Genomic DNA, 20,703 nt, shown 5'->3' on the forward strand with positions numbered 1-20,703 from the left:
AAATCTACATCTCCTGAACCACCCTTTTGAATTTTAGACACAGGTCCTGTTGAAAGTCATTTCCCTTAAAAAGTGGTCAGGAGTGAAATATTAGGTTTGATAAAATATGGATTTTTAACTTGTCCTGGCACCAGTTGGATCTAAATTTTAGTGGAGAAACGGATTTTCTTTCTAAAATATATCTTAACCTTAGTAGAATCTCCAGTAAAAGTCATTAAATAGATGTACAATATTTCAAATAAAATATTTTGAAAAATAAGGGGAATTTAACTCAAAACCAGTCAAATGAAACTGGAAAAATATGCCTACTTCCAAATCAATAGTTTCAAAGTCAGAGGTCTTGTCTCAGCACTGCGTATTCAAACTTTTAAACTCATCTACCACGTTATAACTATTAGACAACTCTTTGCATTTCAAACATTAATCAAAAATGCCATCTCCAACTTCTTGCCCCTTAAATAACCTCCTGTGCTGGAGATTCTTTGAGATTTCCATAAAAGCTTGCAATCAAAGAGTTCACCTCGCTGTAGAAACACATCCGCTAGCAATGAAAGCTGTTGACACAACAGAGCAAAAGAAAGACCTTTAGCTAAATGAGAAATAGATGTGGCCTTGTATATACACATCCACACACATACCACCTATGCGTACCCTCTGCAGAGGGACGTCCAGGACTGACAGTGACTAATGGGGATTGGTACCGCAGCAAATTACAAGAAGAGCCTATCAAAGGTGAAGCACTTGTTCTTTCTGTTCTGCATCTCCAACAAAGAAGAGGATGTTCTTTGCTGCTCTGTTTCAGTCCTGATTATTTTACCATAATGGGAGGGATCATAACTGATAGAATTACTACATATATACAAGCGCAATGTTGTGAATAATGAATATAGAGGACTGGCAAAGGCAATTTAAGTCTCAAAGCTGTGGGGAAAAAAAAAAAAAAAAAAAACTTGCTTAGAAAATTGCTACTTACTGAAATTGGTTTTGACTTGCTGAAATTCTGTCTCTTTATTAGTCTTGACTTTTGAAATTATGTTTACAAACAACAAAATAATACAGACATTCACTTAATAAGCTAACAGAAGCCTGTCATCTGTTTAATTGTTCAATTTTAATACGTGTCTAATCAAAACACTTGATTGGGGGAAACAAATCGGAAGTGTCACACAGGATGTCTTCCTTTCATTTTTTTTTCTTTTTCTCAGTGGTCAGGTGAAAGATATGATACAACTAAAGCACCTTTTATCTCTGGAAATGTGTTTTTCTGTCTCTTTTCTGGCTGTACAAAATGCATTGTCCTTTCAAAGGGCAAACAGGATGTTGAAAAATTTGCACCGGGTTATATTGAGACTAAGAATGTGTCTGAATAACACAAAAGACCTTCTCCACGGCTAGCCCTCACTTTTGTCTCTCGAGTGTCTTCTTGTACGACACGTGCCTCAGGGATATGAAGATGATTATTGCAAATGCGCCGCACTGACACGACGTTACATCATTCTGAGGTGCCGCTGTTCATTCTTCAGCGCTTTATGCATTGCTTTCAGTGTGAATTTCTTTTTGAACAACTTAAATTTCCACAACTATTGACTACATCAAGACTGATGCGTTCCCTCCAGAGTTTAAATTAACACACTCGATCATACGTGTCACTAACTGATTTTGGAAAGCCAACATGCATTTCACACAATCCTACCTTGATCCTCCCGTACAACTGCGTGAGGGTAACCCTTCAATTCATCAATATGACAAACCGAGGCCATTACCTGCGCAATGAGTCCCTTGCGGCTCCTTCGGGCGTGGTGGAAGCGCTTGATGAAGAGAGCCAAAAACTGCGTTCTGATCAGTTTCCAACCGGTGATGACCATGGATCCCCTTCCATTCAGGCTGGCACTTTTCTTATAATCTGCCATTAAGGTAACTGTTATTCATCTCATACACTGTATATGCATATATATGAAAATGGTCAGCTTGACTCAATCAATTATCAGCATGACAGGTTATTTTTTTACTAAATAAAATTAAATTATAGCAAATAAAAACTGTCATTATTTTAGCTTAGTGTGAAAAAAGTACATACCTTCAACTTTATTCAAAAATTTTTCTTTAACTTCTGAAATAAAACAGAAAAATATCAACCTTTAGCAAGAAACTACAGTAACTACAGTATTTTTACACTGTATTGAGGAGTATATCAATAAACTAAGATATCATTATAAACTTCCATCTATCCATCTTTTTTCTAACACTCTTGTCCCTAGTGGGGTCGGGAGGTGCTGGAGCCTATCTCCAGTGAACATTCCAGGCGAGATGTGGGGTTCACCAGTCTGTCGCAGTCATTATGAACTTATATTTTACTTTATTTCTGAAAATAAAACACATTCTTGCAAGCAGAGAAATATCTTTCAAATGTTGATTGCTGTTGATGATTATGACATCCTACAAATGAAAATACAAATTTCAATTTGTCAGAAGATTTGATTATTATACGAGACAAATACACATTTGTTCATTCTACAGAAATGTATTTCTGTGGAATGACTTCAGAGTTGTCCAGAAGACAGTCACGGACGTCCGCCCTCTCCTAGGAGAGTAACCTATAAAAGATTTCTCCAAGACAAGCTGGCTTTTCAGAGAGTGCTATGTCGAAGCATACTCATGGAAAGAGGAGTGGAAGGCGGAAAAAAGTTTCAGAAGCAACAGGGATAATTGCAGCTCTGAGAAAAATATGAAGTAGAATACAGTTAAGAGTTTGCTTGAACAAGATTCACAAGGCATAGACTGCATCGGGAGTCTGAGCGTTAAAAGCCATAATGCAAAGGCGTAATTAAGATGTGGGTTAAAATTGTAAGTTCTGAGGTATCTAATCTGGGGTAAGAAAAAAAAAAAAAAAGAACCGGGCTGGACTGCTGGTCAGTGGTTTAAAGTAATTAATGCAAAACCTGCTACATCCATGACACGTTATCTTGTACATAGTCAGCTTAGTATTTTTATTTACACAATGTAATATTTAAGGTGTGTGATTATGTATATTCACAATTGTATCATTCACACACAAAAAAAGGAGGAAGTAAATTAGAAAGAACATGCCTCTCATCCCGTTGTGCTCTGATTTGGCGCGGACGCTGGCAACGCTGTTCCTTTTAGATTCGCGGGAGCTTCTTTTCCAGTCTCTAACCAATGGCTCCTTTGCTGCTGTGGGAATACAAATAAGATATGTTGTTTTGGCCTGACCCAATTTAAGGATATAAATAACAATAAGAATAGCTCCCTGTCTCGCAAGATGCCACATTATGCCATGAAAAAGCACAAACTCAGGAGTTTTTAAGGGACAGACACTTCTGATAACCTGGAAGACGTTTCTAAGAAACAGATGAAATAAAAAAAAAAACAACAACAACCAGCTATCAGGTAAAAAAAAATAATCAATGAACTCAATCAATCACAAAGTTAATAGTAGCTTATTGTTTAAGATTAATAATAAAAGCAGCACAAATGAATCACTTTTAATATGTGAATAGTTGTACTTAGCACTTTTCCGGTTTTGTATTTGCCATCAATTTGACTTACCCTTCATCTCAAATGATAGTAATCATTCCCATTTGTGACTTTAACAAGTGCAAATGATGTTTTGCACTTGTTTTATTTTTTGTAAGGCCCTCTCTCAGATTTAACTGCACTGTTTGTGCTCAAAATGAAAAGTAGACTTGGGGGACAGTGCGTTCAGTCCAAGTTGACCTGTGGGTCAACTAATCAAGAATGAACAGCACAACAAAGTGGGATTAGTCATGCTTTATACAGGTTCTTGCATCTTGACACTAAGGCGTCTTGATTAAACCTGCTACATCAGCTACACATATCTGCAGTTGCTTTCACAAAAACTAGGGCTACATCTCAGGAAAGTTTTAGATATTCTTCTCCTCACAAGAATCTCTGGTTGGAGTTCCTGCTGCAGTGAGCAGGTTCTCAGACTGGTTATTGATATGCTTACAGTAACTCAGGTCAAGCATGTACAGCTTGAGGACTGATGAGAGGGTTAGGGTTGTGCCGAAACACCAACTGGTACAGAGCACATGGTCTTGCATGCAACATGCGGTCCACCAGATCCTCCATGTCTATCCACGAAGATAAAAATGGAGGCATTTTTGTATTACAGGACTCAGCATGAGTGATTAAAATGTATTTCAAAAACCTTTGGTTTTTAGCACCAACTTTGAACCAAACTCTGTTCCTTTTAAACTCTGCTTTTCTTAACAAGACCATTGTTATATGAACGATGTATCATTGTTACTTTACTACATGTTTTGCAATCTTACATGGCATTTCTGTATCCACGTCGGTTTCTTCTGCCACTTTCAGAAATATCTGCAAAATAAACAAAATTGAAACATTTTTCATTATATTTAGGTTTAGTATTTACAAGACACTTCATATCAAGTGCACAATTATGATTAATTTCTGCAGATAACTCTACAGCACAAGGACAACTTTCAGGTTTCTTTATTCTACAGTATTTCTGAATGTGAGCATTCCACACAGACCTGTCATAAAGTTTCTGTCAAACTGCTCTGTTCCATACGTCTGGAGAGATGAACTTCATTTGAACACATACCATGTAGCTTTTCCGTAATGATAGCCCTGTTATTTATTATTTCAAATAATACAGTGTACGTTAGATGCCCAAAGGGTATCCTCTTGCTTTGACAAAAAGACGCAATTCTTCTAAACAGACTGTTTTCACATGGCCAATTTCTTCATTCAACACTATAGTAATTTTCCCAATCCAAGCTTCTCAACAGTTGACTTTTTTTTAAACCAACTTCCACAGGTTCTATATGTTCATGTTCAATTATTAATAACCGAGTATTCACAGCAGCATATTCAGGCTTCAAAAGATGAAATGGATGAAGGAAGAAAAAAAATTCTTGTCATGGTTGACTTTCAGTACATTTAAAAAGCAATTATTCATATTGCCTTCCAGCCATGAGTGTCTCTGGTGTGTCTAAGGTACATGAAGAGTCATCCACATTTATGATCAAGCAGTATGTCTGTCTAGTTCACCTCCAAAAAGAGTCATCCATATGGGAAACTAAGACTTCATATATAATTGAGACAAGAATCTGTAATATTATACATGAACCATCAAAATCACAGAATAGTTTCAGTTATAATAAAATAAAAACAAATCAGCAGAAAACATATTGTTGCTCTGAAGTAAATGGCTTTTTTGAGAAAATTATTGTTTACTCTGTTATCATGTGATGGAGTTGCATCTTAAAAGGTGACTAAGAGAAACAAATATTCAGGAAAAGAAAAGAAACAAACCTAGAAACAAAAGGACCTCACATCAAAGAACCAACATAAAGATCAAGTATAGAGTATTGTGCACATTTACTTTAAAAAAGACTTTAAATAAATGTATTCTTAACCAGTTGCATGACCTCACCCTGAACAGTTTTGATAAATACTGAATTTGACAAGTTTAAAAAAAATTAAACAAAAGTAATAATAAACAAAATAAATAAAAAAAAGGGTGAACATTTACCGGTGCTGTAAGAGATCAGTTTTGACATATTTTTTGGATTTTATCTCGCTGAAGAACTCACACCGAACCAGGAGAGCTTGGTGCCGAAAAGCTTGATTTCGGTTCCACATAAATGGACCAGAAGAATTAAGTAAAGTCCACATTTCTTTTTTGGCGGTAAGGCTCAAAAGTACTTTTCGAGGAATGACTATCAAACAAACAGCTAGCATGTAAATAAGGTATAATAGTTACTGTGAGGACTTCTTACTCTTTGCTGTAGTTCTCTAACAGTGAGCTATGGAAAAGTATTTTTTTCCTTTTTGTTGATTATACTTTTAAATTTGATCCACTTCTGTGTGCCTCCAGATTATTTAAGAGTAGTCCACCTCTTCCTGGTGAAAAGAAAACTGTAGGTCATTGTCTAGGCCAGTGATCACTGTTTTAAAGAAATGTCCCTTTGTATTATATTATATTTAAAGTTCTGAGAAGTAGAAAGAATATGATACAGAAGTTGTGAAACTGTAAAAGTATGGACAAAACAACTACTATAGTTCATTTTATTTAAAAGAGATCACAATTGTGATACCAGTGATTTGGGTTAAAAATAAAAGATAATTTCTTAAAATGGAATATTTTCCCTTCTAAAAAAATGCTAAAAACTATTGAAGATAAAATAAGGATATAATTCTTCTAATCTTCCTACAGTGAATTTATTATTTTTGAATGCTGTCTATGCTGTCGTCAGTTTACCTCCTCCAGTGTGGTGTCAGAGATGCCATAGCTGGTCAGGCCAAGGTCAGCCATAGCGAGATCAAGCTTGTGGAAGAGTGTGGCAAAGGTCCCGTCTCTGGCTCCACTGTAGGGCAGGATGAAGGTGATTTCCTGACCGATGCTCTCCAAAAACGCAGCTTCTGGTACATGGCGGCGCACAAGCTGAGTTACAGCAGCAAGACCTGCTTTAATAGGTAGAACAAAAAAGAATCAATTTAAAGAACTGTCTATACAGAATGTAACATTTCCCCCCAAAAAATAAAAATAAAAAATAATCCTCTCCTTCTTGTTGAATATACATTTTGATTTGATTTGTTTTTGTGTGCCTCCAGATTATTTATGAGTAGCCGCTGCTAAATTTCAGCAACCACATGGAATATTAAAAGACCTGCAGAGTGGCATTGGTGCAGTACTCCCAAACAAATCAAGACATCTGAAATACACAGAGAAACACACTGAAAAGGTTGTGCACCTGATCATTTGACATTTGCAAAAACACCTTCTCCGAACAAACTGTAACTCCTCTCAGTCATCTGCTCTGAAGCGGGGATTTGGTGAGGATCAATCCACACAGCGTTGCAGAACACAACACATCCATTATTGATCCAGCGCCTCTCATACATAATTACTGAAGCTTAACAACTACTGGCTTGGCACTTTGTGGAGAAGTAAATGGATCTACTTTACACTTCAGACTGAATCACTTTTTGGAATGCACACGTGGCTTTGTGTGGTGATGTGGTCTGCTTGTTTTAGACTAATGAAGAATAATGGGTTGTCACTTATAGAAATGTGATTCCTGCTGTTATGCTGCTTTCTGTCTGGTGTTTAACTGTTGTGGAGAAAAAGGTATTTTCCTTGAACCTGATACTCTGCCCTTCGTGTAAAGGTGTGTTTCCAATTGTTCTGCCCTGTGGGTGCCTGTGTTGACCTTACAATGGGCTTTGACCTCCTCCGGGGTGTAGCCAACCTGGTATAAAATCACAATTGGGATAAGAGACCGCCACTCTGCACCCAACGAAGCAAGGAAAGAAGGAAGGATCTGGTTTCCTCAATCTATCTTTAGTTTGTATTTATAAACACCAGAATCTAATCAGAATCTGTATACGAAGAATTTCCTTAGTGATAAAATCCTCACAATTAGTTGTAAAAAAAAAAAATCAAAATAACTTCATGCTTAGTTTATACTGTTAAAAAAACATGCATGTATTTAAACTCATGTTTGCTATCTTAGACAGTCTGAGACAGTTTATACAAACAATTGACAGTGAAGAACGAAATTAATGTAGTTCAATTTAGTTGAGAACTGTTTAAGTTATTTATGCAATGCTAATCGTCAACAGAAGTCAACAGTCAATTATTACAAATTGAAAGAAATTTAAAAACAGTGGAAACAAGAACACAAAATGTGTGTGTCTAATTTTAATTTTAAAGGAATCTTGTCTGATTTAGTAGCCAGTTTAAAAAATGAAGGTTAAAAAGATGAGCCACAAAAGCAAACATTCAATAAACTAATTAAATAAAATATCACTTCTATTCAACACTGTTTTCCACCGTAAGAAATGATAGTTTTCCAGTTTCTATGCTCTTGCCGAAAAGTTTTTGAGCCTCAGATGACGAGAGCTCAGGGGGGAAAAAGAGCTGTTGGTATTTATGGTTTGAATTATGTGGAAATTAGAAAATGTACAAAAACTAAAAAAAACATCTAAAACCTTCTTTGAACTTTTAAATATGCATGCAAATGAACCAAAATAACCGTGTACCTGTACGGTCAGAATTGTCCAATGTTTGACTGCCGAAGCCGTCATCTGGACTATCCCTGGAAGGACGGGCTGTCTCCTGTTAATCAGAATTGGATTAGAAAGGCTATCATACCTTACCACTTAGAATGATGAGCAGTGCCTCCTGGAGGACTCCTATGAAGCATTAATCAAATAATGTGCCTCTGTAAGTTTGTACTTAATTAGTGTAAATAGAGCTGTGTGCGTACATCAGCATGAAGTGTGCTTAATCTGTGATGAAAAGTGTCCGCTGTTCCCATCATTAAGCAAAACAACAGAATATAAATATCTGATCTCAGAAAGAAGTTGAGTAAATCTTATAAATTTCTAGAATAAAATGCAGTTTTTTCTTCTTCTTTTTTTCCAGTGAAATTACAATGACTAAATTAACTTCATTAAACAGTTGACTAAATTGCTATTGAAAGAGTCCAGCTAAATAAAATGTATTTAGAGCTATAAAAACTACATGACTTTTTGAGAGGAGACAACTTATACATTTGGATAAATATCCACTATTGGAAACTTGTCCTTCTTGAAGACCACAATTTTATTTCTGTTTTAGACTTAAAAATGAGAAGAACATAAGTCTTCTGCAAAAAGAGGATGGATTGATTTTCTATAACAGGATGTTGTAGAAAACTTATTTAAATAAAGCACACAGTGTCTAACCCAATCACAAGAAAAATTGATCTAAAAACTCACTGGTAGTTTTAATGGCATTATCTAAGTGTCAAACTTAGGTCTTGTAGGCTAGCAAAAGCAGCAATTTAGTTGTAAAGACATTTATTAGTTATTGAAAGGGCTAAACTAAGTTCATAGCAGTGAGAAGATTGCAATAAAGAACCTAATTTTAAACTGCTTACCTAACAACAAAGAATATGTTAAACATTCTTCTGATCTCTGTTTATACATCAAAAATGCATAAAATAATGAAGGAACTATTACAGAATGCAGTTTTCCAATAATGAAAAGCAAAACTGTTATTTTAGGCAGACCATGACAGAATTGCCTTAACTGCTGTGTGCCGTTTGTGTGTGCATGTCATTATGTAATTGCATTACCCTCCATGCATTTATGTTGTTTTTATTTGTGTTTGTAACTAATTATTCATAGCAGTGAAAGAAAAATTATGGCATTAAACTTTTGGGGAAACTCAGCAGGCCCTCATAAGCTATTCCCACTACACTCCAAACCGCTAACAAGATCCACAGAAAGGAAACACCTCCACACTGCAAACGGCCACAGAAAGGAGTCGTCACAATCCTGCAGACAGTAGACCGCCCTGCACTACAAAATCCCCCGTGGAGGCAATTAAACGCAACCCAATCCAAAAATAAAGATGCCCATCTGGCAATACCATCAGGTCAGATCGCACTGAGCGGATCAAATGCCCACACACAACCGTGTCCACCACCAACATCTCAGAGCAGCCCACATGCTGGCACCCTTGCCACCAGACAACCCATGCCTGTTCCACCAAGGCCGATTTCCTGCCATCAAGTGATTCTCCAACCCACATTAAGCAGGCGTCCCGGGACACAGGCAGACAACATGACAACACCCATAGCCAACACCGGATGAGTCACACATATTAGCCCAAACTTTCTGAACATACCGGAGAAAGATGCAGAACCCTGCTACTCAAGCTACTAAGAGCCGAGCAGGGGGACATCTCTATCTATGCTGATGAAAATTCATTCACCTCGGCAAGCAGACTGTTAGCAGCATCCAACAAAGTATGGGACTTAACCCAGTTTAGACTGACTTAGCTGGACATTTTCTTAACTCTTGGGGATACTCATAGACTATGACGAGTATCAGAGTCTGTGAGTTATTCTCTGATGTTTAGGTGATCATTAAATTGAAACAAAGTTCAAAGAAAAAATCCAAAGACACACAAGTCAGTCACTATCCTGATGCAGTAGTATAGTGAGAGTTCCACACGCTTCATGCCATTAAGCACACACGTCTTGAGCAGTGTTTGATGGCCCCATTAAGAAACCCCGTTTTTAAACGCTGCATTTTGTTCCAGCAGTACCATATGTAAAGGTACTCCAAGACGACCATGTTGAGTCACAATTATTGTATTTAAGGTTAATCTGTTGCATCATTCTATCCATTTAATTGATTAATTTTATAATTAAGTCGATACTTTTTTTCTTTTTTTACTTTGTATTGCCATTAGTGTATAATATGTACATGACAGGATAAAGACCCCCATCTGGGTCTTACTTACATGACAGGATACAACGTTTTGCAAGATGTGCTTTATACAATTTCTTCAGATTTGTAAAAACTTTTAGATGCGCTATCATAGGTTGAAAGATTTAAAAAGAACGAAGAACAGCTGTTCCATTGTTATATTATCTAGTATTTTTTTCCTCATTAAATGATCTCATTAACTGAGAGCATATTTTTTCGTCTAACTTCTTGCAATTATGCTTTAGAGTACAGCCAAGTAATAGATGACTGGATCTTAGTGTGTCAATGTGCATGGGGATTTGCTATGTTGGAGGGCTTTTGAGTTTGAGGATTATGATGTGCGCACCGTGTTTGTAGGAATCAGCTTAATCTGACTCGCACTGCGAGTCTTGAACCTGACGATGAACCACTTGCACACATTGGCTGGAACCTTCAGCACAGAGAGCCAAGGTTGCAGTTAGGCTCTTTTGATTCTTGTGTGCAAGTATCAAAAAAAGGTTATAGCTTTGCTTTATTTTTAACATGCCAATATCCAATTTTCTCAAGGAGAACACAGCTCAAATTTGACCCATGAATGTACAGAATGTTTACTACTCTGCCTGCTAACAAAGGCACATATGCTAACACATTGGCAAAAAAGTCCAATTGCTTTCAAAACAAATTATTTCAAAAATAAAACATGCTCACCATTTGTTCCTCCTTGGACAGATTTTGTGCGATATTTTTACGTTGATTGGTAATTTTTTCCGTCCTATCTCTGACCAGAGTCAGGTAGTAGCCACTGCCGAAACACTTCTTCAGGAAGAGCGAGGAGCCGCAGCATTGCATCTTTCCTTGAGAGATGATGGCTATGCGGTCTCCTAAGATGTCTGCCTCATCCATGTGGTGTGTTGACAAAATAATGGTGCGACCTGAGGAGAACCACAATAGACATGTCTTTTATATAAATGCTGAAAGATAAAATAAAAGGCAGGCTCCAAGTACGGCTTGTAAAAGTTATTCATGAAAATCCATACAAAGCGTTTTTGTGGACAGGGTCTCCTAAAAATGAGGTAGATATCAAAATCTGAATCTGCATGACGTCACTTATCTTCTCAGTGTCAATTTCACTGTGATCTATTTTTTTCTCGTGCCTTTGAACGTGGTAACAAAGCAAACCGAAGAAAAGCGCGTGGGTGTGAAACTGGGACATAATTAAAATAACGATAAAGGCCTTCCACAGGCTGCTTTCCAACATTTCTATAGGAAACAAATTTTACTCCAGCTCTGTTTTGTTCCCAGAGTCCTTTGATTCGAACGGCATCAAACTGAATGCATCTGCAGTGACAAAAACGGCATGAATTGCACGATTATTCACAGGTGTTCTAATCCTTTTACATCACGCTGGATCAGATAACACATATTAATTATCACATACCCCAGAAAGCAAGGGAAAAAAACGGCAGATTTGTAATGAAGTCACAGCGTGGTCCTGTCTCTGCTGTCTGCAGGAAAGCAGCATCAGAGAGAAATGGGTTCTTTGATCCAGTCATGTTTTTAAGTAGCAAACATTTAACCTATTACCTCTATTACAATGAAAGATAGCTGCTTTGACATGGGTTCCTCAAGTGATTTCTTATTAAAACATCAATAAATTAAATTGCAGTCACATGCTAGAGACACACCTTTATTGTCAATGAATAATTTGAAAATTATTTCAGTAGATATCCTCAGAGTTGGCCTAATTAAATCCAGGAACGTTAACAGAAAAAATTGTGATTATGAACATAAGAATTATGTTTTTTTTTCTTCTTTTGACAACAGAATCACTGTAAAAATAAAAAAAAATTAAAATAAGGGCTACCTGTTGGAGATATAAAGCAACTGCTCTCAATTGAGGCAGAAAGAGAAATAGCGTAGAATTCATAGGTGTGTAGCCACTGGTTAGATTTACTCAGTTACATTTACTGGATAACTTTTAGGAAAAAAAAAAAAGTTATTTTGTCTTGCCAACATTGATATTCTTTTCTTCTGCCTCAATCACACATGACCAAATATACAAATTATCCAATGGCATCATCCAGTGACTTCCATGACAGCCAATAGCTACTTTCCTTTCTGAGGAGTTGGCAACAATGAGCAAACTGCTACGAATACTTTCTGGATGAACTGTAGGTAACTTTAGTGACTGCTAGCTTAGGAAGTTGTCAAAGTAGCTGCTAAGCGAAGTAGCTGTTAGGTTAAGTTGCTGTCAGCTGAAATAGTCGTTAAGCTTAACCCTCTATGGCATGGCGTTGCCCTCAGGCAACAAACCACATAGCTGTACCTCACATTGCTCCTTTATTTTATTTTTTGGGGGGCATGATTTTTGACATATTTTTGTCCAAAAAATAGTTCTTTTATGAATATAGTTTTTGTTTGATTTGTATTTCATTTCTCATAATCAGTGTAGACAATCTTGGTGTTCTAGACCAATGTTACCCTGAGGCAACAAACCCAAATCTGGTTCCAGGAGGTGTCAGAGTCCGATTTTATGATTGACATGTAATTAGGGACCACCAAGCTCCCAAAGAATGCAGGAAAATATTTCTTCCCCACAAAAATAAAAAGTCATGCCATAGAGGGTTAAGTGGCAATTAGCAATAGTATCCATTAAATTAAATAGCTAATTAGTTTAAATTGCTAGCTATTAGCTTGACTTGACATATTTTCTAAACAATTTTTCATGTATTGTTATTGCTGAAGGCTAATAAGTACCCCACCTAACCTCACTTTAGTAGAATCAAACCTTGCTTTTAATATATTTTACATTAAAGAGTAAAGGTGATATGAAATAACCCTAATAATTATTTCAAAAATATTTAAAAATTTTCTTCTCTGGTCACAGAAGTCAGATTTTTGTGATGCTTTTCCTGCAACATCTTCAGTTCTTCCAACCTACAGAGACACATCTCTACATGTGAAAGGTATAAGACATCAGCGTTCTAAATTTAGTACAAGCAAGGGTTTTCACCCTTTCTGCACAAATGTTGAGGATGGTTATTACTGCAAAGGGTCAGGCACGGTGCTGAGCAAGGCTGTTTTTGCACAAAGTTAAATTTGTATCCTCACACGTCACATTATCCCGGGGATAAGGACGCACTGAGAGGTCATTAACTGTGGCCCGTTGTAGCCATTTTGCTTGTCCAACTATTTCTACATGCCCTGTTTCTCTCTTTCTCTCTCCACGCCAATGCGTGCCCTGCCTCCAGTCAAACTGCTTAATTCATCTCTTCACAGTAAAGCATTGCTGCATGATGTTTTGCCTCGCAAACTCAGCCTTCCTTCTACATAAAATGAAATGAAACATCAAGACACGCAATCCAATCAATTTAACATACAGCAGGAAAACTATGGTTTCAAATTAAAAAAAAGTTACGGCTGAAGAGATTGCTTGCGGTTTAGTCTAACCGACTGGGCTCGTTTTGCATGGGATGGTCAAACCTGGAAGATGAATGTGTGTGTGTATGTAGAGAAAATCCAAAAAGTATTGAATCATTTGCAAGTTGGAGGAAAAAATAAATTTGTTTGGACTGCAAACGGCTCTCAAAGGTATTCTGATTTATAGCAAGTTGCAGCAAATTAGAGCATGTAGTAATATACCAAGGATGTGTTCAGATAAATTGCTGTTTTACATACTCAAAACACATACAGCAAAGTAGAGTTACCGAACTCTATTCTTTTATTTAGATTCCTTCCCTCTAAATCAAGTTGAGACAGGTGGATTTCACAGTGGATGAGAAAGGCAGGATGAAAACATAATGAGCTTTGGCTTTGTAATAAAGAACAAACAAACTCTATAACTGCTATTAGTGACAGTCACTTCAAGACATAAAACTCTTAAGTTGACATAACTTAATTTATATCCTGTCCATTGGGTTACAAGACCTTGTGCTTAGTATAAAATTTTAACAAATTTAAAATTTTAGACATTATGGTTTATGAAAATCATTCATTAGTGTGACGTAAGATGTTGTGTACTGTCATGGAAAATGTGTTGTATGTCATTACTATGTTGTTTTTAGTCATTTTAGTCATGAAAAAAGAAATACTTCTATATTTTATCGCATTTGTCCTGCAACACTGACTTCTGCTATACATTATTATGCATTTGTGTGATAGTTGCACTATGTATGGTATATAAAACACGTTGCAGTCCTAAAATAGTTGGAACAAGAGCTTAGTTAACATTTTTCTTAGTTCCATCAAGTTTTCACTGCAAATGCAAAAATGTCCAATTTATTCAGAATTAATTTACATTAATTTTGACTACATTCATGTCACATCTCGTATGCATGTTGTAATTTACCATCCATTGCAATTGAATTTATACATTAAATCAGTGGTTCTCAAATGGGGGTACGTGTACCCCTGGGGGTACGTGGAGGTACTGCAGGGGGTACGTGAAGCTTTTCAAAATATCTTTAAAAAAATCAGTAGGCTCCTCATAATAAGTCTTGGGAAAAATTATTTTGTGAAAAGTTCGATAAAATATAAATGTGTGTTCATGCACTGAATTTTATATTCAGTATTTAGTTTCAATATCCTTTAAAATAAAACGGTTTGACTGGTTTTATACCTTCCTGGTGGTCACCATCTTCTGTTTTTCTTTTTTGTTTAACCATGCAATGTTTGCAATATGGATGTATTTGTCAGGTTCACTGATATAAGTTGTTTGGCTTTAATAAATCAGACAGTGGTTTTACAGCACTGTACCCCTTTTTAATTCCAAAAATGTTTTGCCCGTGTCAGGGGGTACTTGACTAAAGATATATTTTTAAGGGGGTACATCACTGAAAAAAGTTTGAGAACCACTGCTCTAGAGCAACGCATGGAAGGAGCAGAGAGTAGAAACGGTAGAAAGGTACTCAACTTTTTCTACTACTTTTACACGACTTCACAGGCCCTCGCATACAGGTGCTGGTGCGAGGGCTTTCACAGGCCAGGGCCTTCACATGCCTTCGGATCCAGGTGGCGGTGCGAGGGCCTTCACAGGCCAGGTCCTTGAAGGATCCCTGGCCTTCACAGGCCCTCGCGTCCACGTGGCGGTGCAAGGGCCTTCACAGGCCAGGCCCATGAAGGATCCCTGGCCTTCACAGTCCCCTCGCGTCCACGTGGCGGTGCGAGGGCCTTCACAGGTCAGGTCATTCAAGGATCCCTGGCCTTCACAGGCCCTCGCGTCCACGTTCGGTGCGAGGGCCTTCACAGGTCAGGTCATTCAAGGATCCCTGGCCTTCACAGGCCCTCGCGTCCACGTTCGGTGCGAGGGCCTTCACAGGCCAGGTCCATGAAGGATCCCTGGCCTTCACAGGCCCTCGCGTCCACGTTCGGTGCGAGGGCCTTCACAGGCCAGGTCCTTGAAGGATCCCAGGCCTTCACAGGCCCTCGCGTCCACGTTCGGTGCGAGGGCCTTCACAGGCCTTCACATTACCACGTGGTCGTCTTATTCAAGCACTTCTGAAGGAACAGCCTGCGATGTCATCGATGACATCACGTTCGTTTTGTCGGTCTGATGTCATCAGTGACAGTCAGGGACGGATGTGATGTCATCGATGACATCGCAGGCTGTTACCTCAGAAAAAATGTTTTTTATACCTATGTTACATGTCTCAGCTGTATTGAAACAGTTGTAACAATTGATGTTTGTTTTGTTTTGTCTCTTCTTCTCCTTTCTTCCGAGTTGGAAGCCTGTAAACAAGAACAGCTTTAGCGAACGAAGAACGACCGCCGTTTTCTTCCCCAAACTCTGTGTGACAGCTGTCCCGACTGTCACAAGCAGACACTGTTGGTAATGGTTTTTTGTTTCCCCTTAATATTACTTTATATATTGATTAGTGAATAGTTTAGATTTTTATCTTTAAATTTGTTTTCATTAGTCTGACTCTTTAGTTAACTATTTGTTGTGCACCCATTTAGTTAACTTTATGTGTCAGTTCTTTGTATATTTTGTTAAATATAACAAATTAATTTCTTTCTTTTGAGTTACCAGTTTCCTCTGGACCTGTGGCTGAAAATCAGAGATGAGCTCCAGCTGATTGGTGTTCATATATGGTTGTCAAACTTCCTCAGCGGACCATTCCATTTGTTCACCAGGGGAGGGGGAAATTTGGTCTTTAGTTTAATTTTACCATTTATTTAATGTTTCTTCTTTTGGAAAGTAAGTTCAATTCTGATATTTATTTCATTTATAGATTTAGTAATATTCTGACCAATATTTGTTAGGTTTTTGTGTGTTTAATTACCCCCTAGTGTGTGTTAATGGTCTGATCAGCCACTATTTAAGTTCCCCTCATGTGTTGATTGTTAGGTCAGTTTGTGCTTGAGTTTGTTCTGTTACTACCTGAGTTGTACTTTGTTATGTTGACCTCAGTTTGGGCCCAATTTATCATTTTTGGATTCTTTTTGTTAATAAATTAAGATTATATTTTGAATTTTCATCGTCTCTCTGGCTGGTTCATGCAAAACACTCACACTCTGTCTGTTTTATTACAAATTGTCAAAATCATGAAATCATGCAATCATACATTGAACATTCCTTTGTGCATTCATGTCCATGTGTCCTTCCGTTGCTCCAAAACAACCATATTCCATCTACTTCAATAAACAACATCAGCCCACACCAGCTGTGACAGCATCCATGGGCCAAATCAAAACAATTCAACAATCGATTTAAATCTTACAGATTTACATAAAAAGAAAACTATTCCTCAAGTTCAGTGAAATTGTAAGGCTACTAATTTCTTTGAATTGTAATAACTCTGAAAAATGTAATCATATTATTAGTTCTATAATTTAATATGGGCATATTTAGAGGACTAGATCTAGCTTAAGCTAGTACAGTAGAATCAATTACAGGATAGTAGGGGAAAATTGGTAACGTCTATAATAAATGTTTGAAACTGATGAGAACTGATTTCCGGTACATGTAACAGAGTAACTTTAACACTTCCTATCAAAAGATAACACAACCCGTCAGGATACCACCGAAATCTTAATAAGGTTGGGTCGGAGAGTGTATCGAAGTTTAGATACATGTAGCAAACTTCTATAACGGCTGTTTTACGACCGTTATAGCTACAAACCGTAATTATGAAACAAAATCACTCTTTTTCCCTCGAACGTCTAAACACGTCTAGCAAGTAATTACGAAATCAGCACCGAATGAACTTGTAAATTTACATTTTAGCGGGGACAGTTTCCACCAGCTTCACACTACTAACCTGTAAACAAGAACAGCTTTAGTGAACGAAGAACGACCGCCATCTTTTTCCCCAAACTCTGTCTGAGGCGCAAGGGGGAAAGGGGCGGGGCTCCTCACTCTAGGTCTCCTGGTGAAACGCTGTCTATAATTTGGCTCTGACAAAACTGGAAACATCAGTATGAGACCTGAAAGAGCGTAGGGACACCCTAGAGCAGTGGTTCTCAAATGGGGGTACGTGGAGGTACTGCAGGGGGTACGTGAAGCTTTTCAAAATATCTTTAAAAAATCAGTAGGCTCCTCATAATAAGTCTTGGGAAAAATTATTTTGTGAAAAGTTCGATAAAATATAAATGTGTGTTCATGCACTGAATTTTATATTCAGTATTTAGTTTCAATATCCTTTAAAATAAAACGGTTTGACTGGTTTTATACCTTCCTGGTGGTCACCGTCTTCTGTTTTTCTTTTTTGTTTAACCATGCAATGTTTGCAATATGGATGTATTTGTCAGGTTCACTGATATAAGTTGTTTGGCTTTAATAAATCAGACAGTGATTTTACAGCACTGTACCCCTTTTTAATTCCAAAAATGTTTTGCCCGTGTCAGGGGGTACTTGACTAAAAATATATTTTTAAGGGGGTACATCACTGAAAAAAGTTTGAGAACCACTGCATTAAATTATGTATATGCTACATATGCAGCAAAGCATTCCAACTCCTTGTGTCACCACAATGCTGTTTTTCTTACATTTCTATGGAATTAAAAGAAATTGAGTAGTCAATTCAATACTTAAGAAACTTGGGAATAATTCTAACAAGGGAACTAAGTCAAACCGAAATTAAGAACTTCCCTATATTGAGAGATATAATATAAAAGCATTTCAAAAGATAATAAAAAAGGACACCATATTTTGTATCTTTGTTTATATATATATATATATCTTTTTTAAACATCGTTCTACCAGATCTTTTAAGTATATCATTTAATATTTTATTAATTCACCTCAGATTTGAGCAGTCTATCGAATGTGATTTCCATGTTTGTCAAAGGTTGTTATAAATATAAACATAAAAGATTTCTCTCCTAGACAAAAGTGGAGTAACCGTTAAATAAATGTTTTCTAGGGATACGTGTACAGTTCACATTTGTCCTGTTCAAGTTTAACTACGCATTTTACATTTTGAACTAAAAGTGATCATACAGACCGATTTAAAAAATGTGTATACCTAAAAGTCAATTTATTTCAGAAACTTTATCACAAGATGAAACATTTTATATAGATTAATTAAAAGTAGATGGATGTTTGAAAGCAATTCTGTTAATTAGAATGATTTTCTATTTTCAGGCAATAAAAACATAATATTTAAAATTTAAAATTACATTAGACCACTAAAAACACATGGAGTAGATACATGTGGGTTTATTGAAGAGAATGTTTTCTCTTACTTTTACTACAAAAGGTACTTTTAGTCTGACAAACAGGCCTCATTTGAATCCATATTTTAATTCACTGAATATGACTGTAAATTCCAAATTGCTTGAAAACTGAAAGAAAACATCTGTTTAGTGCCAATCTTTATCATAATTAACTTCATCAAGCACCTATGGTATGCAACCACATTTTCTTACAACACATTGCAGAGAAAAATTCCTGCTGACCAAACATGCAAGCAAACAATAGGAGACGTGGGTAGGGCAAAACTGACCCAAGATGTCCTTGTTTAGTTTTGGTTTGTTTTTTTCAGCAGCCCAGGGTCAAACCACGATGGACAGAGACCCTGGGCAGACAGCCATACCACCCATATCGAAAATCTTGATTGATTATATAATTTATTCTCAGGGCTCTATCTGTAATGACTGGGGCAACTGAATAGTAATCAACTTCCAGTGAAGGATAATGACCAAAAAGTCATAATTTGCTATTTCAATCACTTTCTAAAGTAAGGTATTTTCTTCTTGTTTCTCTTTTTTGTTTCCTCTTTTCTTTTTCTGTTTTTTGAATCCTAATGCATACAAAAGAGACAGAATGTAAAGTTCGTGGAGACCTATGAGTCAGACCAAGGAGCCAATAACTAAAGTTTTAGGTTTTAGATATTGTTGAAGATTATCTTCTTATGACAAGATGTCAAGATTGAATTAGTTTAGCTTACGCCAACAGTTAAATGAAACATATAAAGGCTTACGAACATACAATCTATATTAAGAGTACTTTACTTCCAGTAATTTAACATAAAGGATAAAGCGCCACCAAACAAATAAGCCACCACTCAGTTTAATAAAAGCTACACCCACTCTGAGGCAATGTGGTCAACCTGTCCATGCGGAAAACCTCCACATTTAATAAGCTGTGATGAACTGTAATATTAACTCTAAATTCATCCTTCAGTTTTTCACACAAATAGACTCCCTGTAGCATTTTCCCACATCCTTTGCCTAATGACAACCCTTCATAAGACAGTGGCTCAAATAAAACCGGAGAGAAACAAAAATGAGTCATTTCGAGCAGCCACAATGTGGGGGTTCTCATTAGAACCGAGTTATCTGCAGCTAACGATTGGAGTAAAAAGGGCTTGATTAGAGAGAGGCAGATGCTAATGACATAGCGAGGGCGGAATGTCACTCAGTGCACATTAAACATTTAGACATTTGGAGAGAAAATGTGCATGCTCTGCTTATAGTCTTCAGCAACCACAGTGTATATAAAGCCAGAGAGTGACAGGCTGACTAATTCAGTAGACAATTAGGGAGTCTGTCAATAAAAGCTACTTGTCTTCTCTTCCACTTCGACCCGTGTTTGCACAATTCACAATTTCTCTTCGTTTACAGTTGACTTTTTCTGACAGCAGGGCCAAAAAGATACCTTTAGGCCATTCTGAATGCCTGATTACTTTAATAGAATACATCTAATATTGCTGTAGGTTGAAAGGTACGGTACAGGTGAAGATTTTTTTTCTTAGTCTAAAACAGTTCAAACAAGCTGTGAGCAATCCTACTTGTTCTGTAAACACAAAAGACTTCAAACCTGTATTTATTCCTGAATTCACACCTTGTTTGTACTTTAGCAGTAGTTCCCAAATCCCCCGGCGAGCATAAGGGTCTACTCCTGCTGTTGGTTCATCTAGGATGACAATCTTTGAACCGCCAACAAAGGCTATTGCCACAGAGAGTTTTCGCTGCATGCCACCTGAAAAGCATTAAAAACAACACATA

At 37.0% G+C, this 20,703-nt stretch overlaps 1 protein-coding gene across 4 annotated transcripts in view; it reads right to left on the bottom strand.

Annotated features, from left to right (window-relative positions):
* The window catches only part of LOC111610924 (ATP-binding cassette sub-family A member 1-like), a 222,433-nt gene that overhangs the window by 92,731 nt on the left and 108,999 nt on the right, over positions 1-20,703 (bottom strand). For 2 of the 4 annotated variants that reach the window (XM_023346037.1, XM_023346036.1), the window contains exons 22-29: positions 20,540-20,677; positions 10,963-11,186; positions 8,056-8,131; positions 6,272-6,477; positions 4,314-4,362; positions 3,088-3,192; positions 2,078-2,110; positions 1,764-1,903 (exon numbers count right to left, since the gene is read on the bottom strand). In XM_023346037.1, the coding sequence (XP_023201805.1) occupies positions 1,764-1,903; positions 2,078-2,110; positions 3,088-3,192; positions 4,314-4,362; positions 6,272-6,477; positions 8,056-8,131; positions 10,963-11,186; positions 20,540-20,677 (971 nt within the window). The remainder of the gene's footprint in view (positions 1-1,763; positions 1,904-2,077; positions 2,111-3,087; positions 3,193-4,313; positions 4,363-6,271; positions 6,478-8,055; positions 8,132-10,962; positions 11,187-20,539; positions 20,678-20,703) is intronic. The other 2 variants (XM_023346038.1, XM_023346039.1) reach the window with 2 other exon arrangements.

This window comes from Xiphophorus maculatus, chromosome 14 (genome assembly GCF_002775205.1).
Source record: "Xiphophorus maculatus strain JP 163 A chromosome 14, X_maculatus-5.0-male, whole genome shotgun sequence".
Taxonomy (NCBI): domain Eukaryota; kingdom Metazoa; phylum Chordata; class Actinopteri; order Cyprinodontiformes; family Poeciliidae; genus Xiphophorus; species Xiphophorus maculatus.